This window comes from Chironomus tepperi, unplaced genomic scaffold (genome assembly GCF_022539635.2).
Source record: "Chironomus tepperi strain 1889 unplaced genomic scaffold, CSIRO-AGI_Ctep_v1 contig_163, whole genome shotgun sequence".
Classification (NCBI taxonomy): domain Eukaryota; kingdom Metazoa; phylum Arthropoda; class Insecta; order Diptera; family Chironomidae; genus Chironomus; species Chironomus tepperi.
The window spans coordinates 292084-302538 of record NW_027226285.1 but is presented as its reverse complement, the minus strand read 5'-3'; the positions used below and the strand labels follow the sequence as shown (position 1 = coordinate 302538).

At 32.7% G+C, this 10455-nt stretch overlaps 2 protein-coding genes and 1 pseudogene across 2 annotated transcripts; 1 reads left to right on the top strand and 2 right to left on the bottom strand.

Moving 5' to 3' along the window:
• Positions 1 to 881: 881 nt before the first annotated feature.
• LOC139088545 (ras-related protein Rap-2a-like) lies at positions 882 to 4937 on the bottom strand. The gene is made up of 5 exons (XM_070637812.1): positions 4788 to 4937; positions 4049 to 4320; positions 3865 to 3956; positions 3521 to 3776; positions 882 to 3448 (listed from the first exon to the last, which is right to left on the bottom strand). The coding sequence occupies exons 2-5, from the start codon at positions 4089 to 4091 to the stop codon at positions 3291 to 3293; spliced, it is 549 nt and encodes a 182-aa protein (XP_070493913.1). The 5' UTR covers positions 4092 to 4320; positions 4788 to 4937; the 3' UTR covers positions 882 to 3290.
• Positions 4938 to 5295: 358 nt separating this feature from the next.
• Positions 5296 to 8211, top strand: LOC139088437 (phosphatidylserine synthase-like). The gene is made up of 3 exons (XM_070637657.1): positions 5296 to 5807; positions 6161 to 7208; positions 7314 to 8211. The coding sequence occupies exons 1-3, from the start codon at positions 5608 to 5610 to the stop codon at positions 7359 to 7361; spliced, it is 1296 nt and encodes a 431-aa protein (XP_070493758.1). The 5' UTR covers positions 5296 to 5607; the 3' UTR covers positions 7362 to 8211.
• Positions 8200 to 10428, bottom strand: LOC139088436 (nucleolar GTP-binding protein 2 pseudogene; annotated as a pseudogene).
• Between the last annotated feature and the right edge of the window lie 27 nt (positions 10429 to 10455).

Sequence of the window (10455 nt, the reverse complement as noted above, 5' to 3'; positions counted from 1 at the left end):
TTAATTTTATTAACTTGCATGGCGAAAGGAATTGCTCTGTCAAGTTGTTGTAGATGCATGAATTGGAATTTTTGATTCTATTTTGCAGTCTGAGAATTCCCAAAATAATTTTTTTTTTTGGGTATATCCCTAATGGATAATAATCTAAAGGATTTAATTTGATTGACTTAAGTGATAACTAGGCAGGTGTAAAAACCATGTGATGTCAAATAAAATTTTGAAATTACCTGTTGTTGGGAAATACTGTTTTAAATGTCCACAAATAACCGGAATACTAGATGATTTTTGAAACAACAATTAAGGGTGCTTTGTGATGTGACCAGCAATAGAGTTAGATGAAACGCCTATAATAATGACCTAGACTCAAGTCAAAGTATGATTCCAGTAGGTAAAGAAGCAATCAGGAGTGGCTTTTGGGGCCACTTTGAATCGTTTAGACTAGTGATGGACAACCTTTAATTTTTCATGACCTACTTTGGCGGTAAGCCTCGACCGAAACCGAACACTGCTTACGTTTCATGATATTTCCAAAGTGTACCGTGGCACAAAGGTTGCCCACCACTGCTTGGGGCAAATATTTTAGAGACCGAGCTCTAGGACCCTCAAATTCTCAATTTTCTACAATCAGCAACAGTTGATGATCTATGTAAACTCTGAAATGAACATCATTTATGGATAATCCCCAAACCTGACAATATTCCACGACAAGAACATCCCAAAACATCACATAAATTCATGATAATTCTCAATTGTCTTTCGACTAATTCCATCACACAGTCTAACACATTCCTAGAAGAAAAAAATTAAGTCATCTACATATATTCTAAAGAGCATTCTTCCGAAATGAGAAAAGCTGATAAAAATAACAAGCACAGAATGAATCTTTTGTAGAATCTATCGTTTTTATTAGAAATAAAGATTTTTAAAATAATAAACATATATATCTCATTGTTTCTTCTTCTTTAATATGGTTACGCTTGATATATCAAATAAAAAAATTTACATCCTTTTTTTTAGTCAATGTTATAATTAATATAATGAGAAAGAAGGAATAAAAATATCAATTTTTTTCACTTTTATCGTCTTTAAATTATAAGAAAAAAAAGACATTGCTTTCAGAGGAAGGCTTTCAAGGCGGCGATATTGATTAATTTTTGCAGGCAAAGATTAGCACCTCTTTGAATATTTATTGTAAATTATATTATCTAAATTGTTGTGAATGACTTGATATTCCTATCGGCAGATAAGTATGGAAATTTTGCTACTACGGCGACGAATTGGCAGTATGCTGAGAGTCAAAACCAACATAAAATTAGAATCGACTTCGAGCTTTGTTCAGTACCAAGTTGTAGCAAATTAGGTTGTTTACGCTAATTTAGTTGCTCAAAGCAGAGTTCGAAGTCAGCTTAAATATTGTATGACGTCGAGTCGACTCATCCATACAAAATCCCAATCGACTTCGAGCTCTGGCTCCAAGCATACTGCCAGGGATAGTTGTGGATGTCTGAGTTTATCAGATTCAAGCTTCAACCCTAGGATTCGGGTTTATATTCTAGAGCTTGGAAGTCGAAGTATACTGCCGCCTCGTCGACGTATTGGCAACATTTCGAAATATGTCGATCGGGGATACTTGTGGATGAATCTTTGAGTATGTTAGATTAAAGTTTAAATCTCAGAACTCGAAGTCTACTCCTATTTTGTGTGGAAGTCGAGTCAAGCTGAATTGACTCCATATAAAATTTGTGTCGATTTTGACAAATCCTAGAGATCGAAGCCACTGACAATTTAGTCGGCGGACTTGATAAGCGAGCATTTAGCTGCCGACTTTGATGGCTTCAACCTTTTAAATCTCTCAAATTTGAACAAAAATTCATGGATTTCTAGAAATTTCGAATTTTTATCAAATCTTGATTCATCCACTTCCATCAGTCATCCACCTTAGCTGACTCGACCTTAATTAGTATGTCTACAATCACCAGCCGAGACGCCTTCCTTTGTTATTAAAATAAAGGTGTTAAAACACTACACATATTGATAAATTTGATTCTACATCAAAAAAAATTTATATATTACTTATCTACTTAATATTTTTTTCCCACATTCTTGTAATCCGATGAGCTCTTTCTTCTTATACACTTCATTTTTTCTTTTTTTTGGTAAATTTATAAAGCTAAATTTTTCATTTCTTTCTTATCAAATTTTCAGTAGAAAATTCAGTTTTTTATCATTCATTTAATTTAATTTAATTTTCTTCTAAGTTATTAAAAAGCAGGAAATCATACGTGATTAATTTAATAAAATTAGGAAACGAAAAAAAGAAGTTAAAGGAAGTTAGAAAGAAATGTCTTATGAGCCTTTCATTTTAAAAAATATTTTCTCATTTTTTTTTTTTAGAAGATTATGATAGTCCTAAAGGATATAAATTACAGTCTAAAGATGATGATGGGATTTCAAGATATGATTAAAAATGGATTTTACATTCTTTTGGGTCCATAGCAAATTGATGTGAAGTCATCTGTTGCTTCACTATTCTTTACGATCTATTCTTAAAAAACATGGAAAAATGCCACAATATTGCATGCGTAAAGGAAGGTTGAACATGAAGGATCAGAGCTCGACTTCGAGCTCTGTAGATGATTATATTGGCTGACTTTTGACACTTTGAATTTAACCGTCGTCGGATTTATTTTTAATCCGACTGGATTTAATTTTAAACCTACTAATTTAAACCAGATTCATAACCAATCCTGATTTCAAATTTCAAAAAAATAATCACAACTTCTGATGTCTACAATCTGTCAGCGATTATCGCCTGTCTATTGATCAGGTTGAACAAAACAATGAAATTTGATACGATTCTTTATGATCATGGTCGTGAATGATAAATTTAGAATGGTAAACTATTAAGCATGTCTATGTGTGATTTAAAATCAGCCCAATAATCAAAGTTTTGGAACTATTGTGATGATAATGGATTATAAAAAGGAAATGGGTGGATGTTGTTATGTCAAAAAAAATATATATATCTGTGAATCTCACTCAATGCGTACTGTAGGAGAAGTGAAAGAGATTGTGTGGATTGAGTTGCATTGGAAACGAAAAAGGAAGGATGGATAGAGTTTTGATTAGCAGTAAAAAGGGAAATACACTTACGTAAAAAACATGTAAAGATATAAAGTCTACATAACAATGATCCTTAAAAATTTGATCATTGCTTTCACATCATCAGTTTCTGTTTTTAAATCGGCCTTAATTAACTAATTTCATTTGAATTACAAAACACGTGTGCCCTATAATATCGTGCAACAACAATAACTTTTTTTCTTTCGTTTTTCGTTGGACATATTCATTTCACGGACAACTGTAGCAAAGACTTCATTCACATTGATTCGACTTTTGGCGGAAGCTTCGATAAATGGACAGCCCCACATTTCGGCGAGTGCGTGACCTAATGGAATATCATTAGAACAACTTAGTCATATGACATACATAACTAAATAACTAGATAACAAAGGCTCACCTTCTTCTGTTGACACTTCTCTTTGGTATTCTAGATCGAGTTTATTGGCGACTAGTAAGATGGGAGTCGGTTGTCCTCCCTTTACTCGATGTATTACATTCCTCATTGTCGTTATGTCTTGAAACGTCTGATGATTTGTGAGTGAATACATAACAATAAAACCATGTCCATTTTTAATATAGAGATCGCGCATGGAGGCAAATTGCTCAGTACCAGCTGTATCCAAAATCTCCAACACGCATGGTGAACTATCGACCTGTGAACAAGACAAAAAAAAAAATGAGGAAAAAATTCCAGCAGTAAGCAAGTGTACGAGATAAGATTAGAATTTGTTATCTACTCACTTCAATTTCTTTCCTATAAAAATCTTCTACTGTTGGATCATATTTCTCAATAAAACATCCTGAGACGAACTGTACAGTTAAGGCCGATTTTCCTGTAGACGAACAGAAGCAGTCATTATATGTTATTGTAGCAATAAAGAAAGCAAAACTTTTCAATTTCTTTCTTCATTCATTCAATACTCACCCACTCCACCAGAACCAAGCACAACAACTTTAAATTCGCGCATTTTTTTGTAATTTTCTTTGTGTGGAAATGGTTTTTCTTTTTTTTTCTACTGCTACTAGTTTATGCTGTATGGTGCTTCTTTATGTATCAGTAAATTGCAATTATGTATCTTGAGTTTTTTTATTTTTGAGCAAATTTTAGTCCTTTCTCTCGAGAAGCTTTTAAAATAATTAATGCTGTATGTTTAAAGGGAAACAAAATAAGTCGCAAAGTTGAAATGGATGATGTTGCTGGAAATAAAGAATAAAATAAATAATTAATATATAAAACGAGATGAAGCGAATCATAATTGAAATAATTAGTGGCTTTTTTGCCTTCACCACACTTTGCGAATTATCAACAACTTATTTTAAAGCTATAGTTAGTTATATATATTGAGAAAGAAGAGCGATATGGAGAAGAAAAATTGATGTTTCGTATGTGAGTGCTGGATGTGTGTTTGAACAACAAAAAAGGGAAATTTTATAAAATAATCACTTTTCTACTCAATTTTCGCCTTCTAATCTTGACAAAGATGTAATTTATTCCATCACAATGCACTCCAAACACTGCCTATCTTTGCGAATATATAATTATATTTAATCTATTTCTTTTATGATAACATTTTTTTCGCGAGAAATCAAAGTTTTTTATGTAAAATTTCTTTATGATGATTCATCGACATTTCCGGGAAATATGACTTGACAATTTCACTTACTTCGATTTATTCTTAAGGTCTAGATGGCTAGAAACTTATCACTCATCACAGAAATTGTTAATTAATGCCATTTTTCCTAAAAAATATTTGACGATAAATTATTGCAAATAAAAAACTTTACAAGATATATGTAGAACTCGCTTGTAGACCTACTTTTCTCACTTATTTGTAGACTTCTTTATCTGTTTGTTCACTTTGTCCTGTTGACTGGCTTGTTATGTGTTGTTTTCATAGTTAAATTAATAAAAGTTTCTGAATTTTAAAATTGTCAGAAAATGTAAAAAAATTCTGCAGGGACACTACGTTTTTTGAAGAATAGTGAAGGGGTTTTTAAATTTCAAAAGTTCGTTAAATTTTTCAAAATTGACAGTTTTTTGAAAATTTATAAATTTTTGTTAATTTATCTACTCATTTAGTGTTTTGAAGTTTCAAAACAAGTAGATTACAATAAATGCGCGATTGACAAGTAGACAAGATTATCAGAAAATAGTGAAACTTGTTAGTTCTCGAATTAGCCACCAGAGCTCAGTCTGCACACTTAATATTGTGTTATCAAAAAAAGTTTCTTCTAAAATTGACGATTTTCTTATTAATTCAGTGAGAAAACAGAAGAGAAGTTTGATTTGTTGATAAGTGATAGACATCCGGCTCAAGTCTCTATAAATTACGCGTGATTATTCATAAAAACTATGAATTAATCCGGGATTTTGATATTATTAAAAAAATTGTAATTTAAACTTAGTTGTTTAATAATTAAATTAAGTGCTATTAGCAAGTAATACGAAAAACCCGTACTAAGTATAAAAGGAACATATCAAAGATGGGGGAGCCTCGAACAATTAGATCAAAATCCGAAGATCCAATTATGCCGCCTTCAAAAGTCAAAGAATTCACGGAAAGTTTCCAAAAGATGAACGAACGAGCTGTAGAGGATATGACATTGAATTTTTTCTACAAACCTCACACAATTACATTGCTACTTTGCACCGTAATAGCTGCAATGTACTTTGCATTCACTAGGTAAATTATTTTTATGTTCCTGTAAATATCGATCAATGTTCAACTTTATAGGCACATGTTTATATCGATTTCATATCCATTTCATCATATTTATAGATTTTTTTGCACATTCATTCCATTCTACACTCGAACTTTATTTTTTCACAGCCATTGCATAATTCTTTCCTCAATTATTTGTGTCACATTGTGCGTGATTTCAATTTTTCTCTCTCCTATCTATGTCTTCTTCTTATTCATTTTCTCACATTCATGTCAACGCTAGACAGAATCTCATGTTAATCATTATGATCATACGACATTTTTCATTATCAATTAGGTTTGTTTCATATTTGTTTATTCGTCATTTTTTTTAGGAACGACTTGAACACGGAAGATAACATATGGGCAGGAATAGTTTGTGTCATTATATTCTTCTGTGTCATATCAGTTTTGGCGTTTCCAAATGGACCGTTTACTCGTCCACATCCAGCGATATGGAGAATGATATTTGGTCTGTCGGTGCTGTATTTGATGTTCCTGGTATTTCTGATGTTCCAAAATTATAAGGCTATTATGGGGATATTCTATTGGTTCGATCCTGAATTAGAAGATTTCAAAATCAACATGGACAAGGAATATGGAGTTAATTGTTCAATTGTGACTGTTCAGAAGATTTATGAGCATATAGATTGCTTTGCACTTGCTCATTATCTTGGATGGATGTTTAAAGGCATTTTAATTCGTCATACGGGCATCTTATGGTGTATATCAGTTATGTGGGAAATTACAGAAATTCAATTTGCCCATTTGTTACCAAACTTTGTTGAATGCTGGTGGGATGCAATCATTCTTGACATTCTTCTATGTAATGGATTTGGAATTTGGTGTGGAATTAAACTCTGCAAGATATTGGAAATGCGTGAATACAAATGGGTCGGTTTACGTGACATTTCATCAACATCCGGTAAATTGAAGCGTGCTGCATTACAATTTACACCAGAAAGCTGGACAGCTGTTCGTTGGATGGATCCAAAATGCACATACATGAGATTCTTATCAGTTTGCCAATTAGTCATATTTTGGCAAGTCACAGAACTTAATACGTTCTTTTTAAAGCACATCTTTGAGATGCCACCATCACATCCAATTGTGATTGTAAGACTGATTTTAATTGGACTTTTCACGGCACCGTCTGTGAGGCAATACTATATTTATTCAACTGATACGACATGTAAACGTATGGGCACACAATGTTGGGTATACTGTGCAGTCATGTTTGCTGAAGCTATATTGTGCATTAAAAACGGAAAAGAATTGTTTAGTCAGACACAAGCAACAAAGGTCATTTGGTGGCTCCTCATTCAAGCTGTATTATCAATTATATTAGTTTTGGGCTGTATGTTTTACCATAAGCATTTCCAGGTAATTCCCGTGTGAATATAAATACGTTATAACCAGTTCTAACGTATTTATGTATATCATTCATAATGAATTAATCATTAATAATTTATTATGTCTTTATTTTAGAAATCTGATGAATCAGAGTCAACACCACGTAAACAGAAATCTAGCTGAATCAACAAATTGTAGAATTAAATACCAAATTTTAAGTAATTTTTAATTAAATTTTTTTGTCGTATATAAAAAAATCAACCACGTAAAGACAAATTTCTTCTTCGAAAAACATAGTTATGCTTGTAGTTTCCTATTAACCACGGAGAAACATGAATTTCCAATTGCTTGCAACAACACAAAATAAATACGACGAAATTTTATGTGATAACTAAATTATCATCACCATTACATCTAATTGGTTTTGATTGGAGTAATTGTAATGTCACCAAAAAAATTCTACTGTTAATTTTTATGATATTAAGTGTGACATAAAAAAATTATTGAAAATCTGACTTTTGGAAATCAGGATCTGAAGTTAATAATTTTGATAAGTGCAAAAATTGATAATGTGAATTGTTTAAAAGAAATTTTTTGATATTGAATTGCTTGACATTTTAAATCATTCAGGAATGATCAATTTTTGATGGAATTGTACGGTTTTGAATAACAGTTGTAAGGATCGATTAACAAAACATTTATACCGTTTTGACGAAAAACAATTGAATGGTTTTGAAATTTGAAAGTTAACGGAATTTTCAATTTAAAACATTTGTACGGTTTTACAAAGTTAACATTTGTACAGTTCTGAGACATTTTTAACTCATCCTGAAAAATGCACATAAAATTTAGTCGTATAGAATTAAGGCTGTTTATTGTTTGTTACTACAAATTCTCTTCAAATACGCTTCATTCAAACTATTCCAACCTTTCTCGTACTCGCTGAACTGAAATAAATAAAAAGGATACAAATGGGTGACATTTTATAAAAAAGGTCATTAAACTGAATAAAAAGCCAAAGTTCTTTGATAAAGGATGCCATTTTCTCTCTTTAGCAAAGTAAAATTTTTAATTCTTAAAAAGCGAAACAATAAACGATTTAAAAATATAATTCATAATTCTTATAATTTCTCGTTCATTTTCCAGCAAACTTCCTGCTCTTTGTTTTGTTCTTAACATTAACGACATCATAGAAATTACTGCCGACTTTCTTGGGCTTCTCTTTCCTCTCAATTGCTCGCCTTTGTTTCGCTGTAACTTTCTTGACGACTTTCTCCTTCTTGGGTGTCTCAGCAACGTCCTCAACTTTGAAGAATCCAGTTGTGGTCTTTTGTTTCTTGCCTTTCGGTGTTGTTTTGATTTTAGTTCCAGCCATTCTATGTACAACTTTATTCTGTTCTTCGTCAAATTCATCTTCTGAATAGAAATCACTAATTCCTGACGATTCTTCTTCCTCATCATCGTACTTCCTCTTCTTTCTTTCTCCTTGTTGCTTCTTCGCTTCTTCATATTCTTTAATTTCATCTATGTCAAGTTCTTTTATGTCTTCTGGATCGAATTCTAAATTAACTCTAATCTTTCGATAATCTTGTAACTGTCTCAATTCACGTCCTTTGATAACTGATTGAGAAACTGCTGTGGCTACGCTCTTTGTCTCATCATCTTCAGCGACTTTAACTTCATTCTCTTTGCCTTCTTCCTTCTTTGCTTCTGTTCTTGATTTTGGAATTTCAAAGCCTTCTGGTGCGACATAGAATGGAAGTTTACCACGTTGCCAGTCATTTAAGACCATCTTAGCGATTGCATTGACATCTGGTTCACCTCCTTTAACCAGTTTTCCTGATTTTTTAGCCAGTTGTTCCAAAAAGTCAATGTGATTATCAAATTCCTTTACTCCATAAGTCTTAATTATGTATTCCTTTCTTACACGCTTAATAACTTCTTCAACATAATCTTCTGGATTTGTTACTAACTCAACTCTGACAACTCCTTTAAGCACTTTTTCGGAATCTGTTTCAGCAGATGGATAGACCACGCCGGGACAATCAATAAGGAAGATCTTCTTCATTAAAGTGATGTATTGCCAGACTTTTGTTTCACCAGCAATTGGAGCGACATTACAAACTTTCTTACTTCTTAATGCATTAATAACTGAACTCTTTCCGACATTTGGATATCCAATGAATCCAACGCTGATCTGTTTCTTGTCAGTATGAAGTTTACCAATTTGACGGAGTAAATTAATTAAAGCACCTTTACCAAATGGATGTGTCATTGAGGCATGGAAAGCAATTGTTGGATATTCTTGTGACAATATTGCGACCCATCTTTGTGTTACCCAAATTGGAACTAAATCAACCTTATTAAGGATGAAGAACAAATGTTTGTGTTTCTTTTCTTTCCTTAAGAATTCTTCAATGTATTTACTTCGTGTGCCCATTGGATCTCTTGCATCAAGTACTTGCAGTAAGACATCAGCTGAATCTACAACTTTGTGCAATTCATTCCAGATTCTTTACTCTGTCCAGCAGCAAAGACCCAATCGCGGGGCATTTGTCTGATTCCTCCGTCATCTCTTATTAAATCATGATCCTTGTCATCACTGTATTTATCTACTGCTTCCTCTGCTGCCTTTGATAAATCCTCTAAATCCTTAGCCTTTAAACTTGGTCGCTTACGTAGACTTTTACTTCCGAATGTGGTCTCAAATGACTGTGTATCTAACAAATGAACTCTTTGATATTTTGCATGTTCATTTAATAAAGTAATTGGGAGATTTGTAGGCTTCATGACAACTTGATATGGATCCTTCATAACTTTTCCCATTTCATCCTGGAACTTTTGTAAGGCTGATTGTGAAATTACTCTTGAGTTACTAAACCATTTTGGTGATGGTTCAACTCTTGATACTGTTCCTGATGATACCCATTCTTGAAATGGTGCTGCTTTAATGATTTTTCCTCGTCTATCTCGCTTGGCTTTGAAGTTTCTGTACATCTGCAATCTCTTGATGGTTCCTTTGGATCTTGGCCGCTGAACACCCTTAAGATCCCCAGAACTTCTGTCTGGATTCAACGAATGGCCACTTTTATTCATTTTTCCTTCCTTCCTCGGAGGACCTGGACGTGAACTAGTCTTCGGCATCTTGAACTAACTAAAAATAGCTTTAATTAATGCTTAATTCTTGATTAATTTGATGTTTTGAAATATTCACATGGGTTTTAATGCTCAGCTAGTTACACGAATTATTCAAAAATTTTGTAATTTTCTCATGGAA

What these genes read in the sequence shown, in the direction of transcription:
- LOC139088437 (XM_070637657.1), top strand. Translation starts at nt 5,608, where the DNA reads ATGGGGGAGCCTCGAACAATTAGATCAAAATCCGAAGATCCAATTATG. An exon ending in ATGTACTTTGCATTCACTAG is followed by an intron (nt 5,808 to 6,160) that starts GTAAATTATTTT and finishes CATTTTTTTTAG; the next exon opens with GAACGACTTGAACACGGAAG. An exon ending in TTTACCATAAGCATTTCCAG is followed by an intron (nt 7,209 to 7,313) that starts GTAATTCCCGTG and finishes TCTTTATTTTAG; the next exon opens with AAATCTGATGAATCAGAGTC.
- LOC139088545 (XM_070637812.1), bottom strand. Translation starts at nt 4,091, where the DNA reads ATGCGCGAATTTAAAGTTGTTGTGCTTGGTTCTGGTGGAGTGG. An exon ending in TTTATAGGAAAGAAATTGAA is followed by an intron (nt 3,777 to 3,864) that starts GTGAGTAGATAA and finishes TCTTGTTCACAG; the next exon opens with GTCGATAGTTCACCATGCGT. An exon ending in AGAAGTGTCAACAGAAGAAG is followed by an intron (nt 3,449 to 3,520) that starts GTGAGCCTTTGT and finishes ATATTCCATTAG; the next exon opens with GTCACGCACTCGCCGAAATG.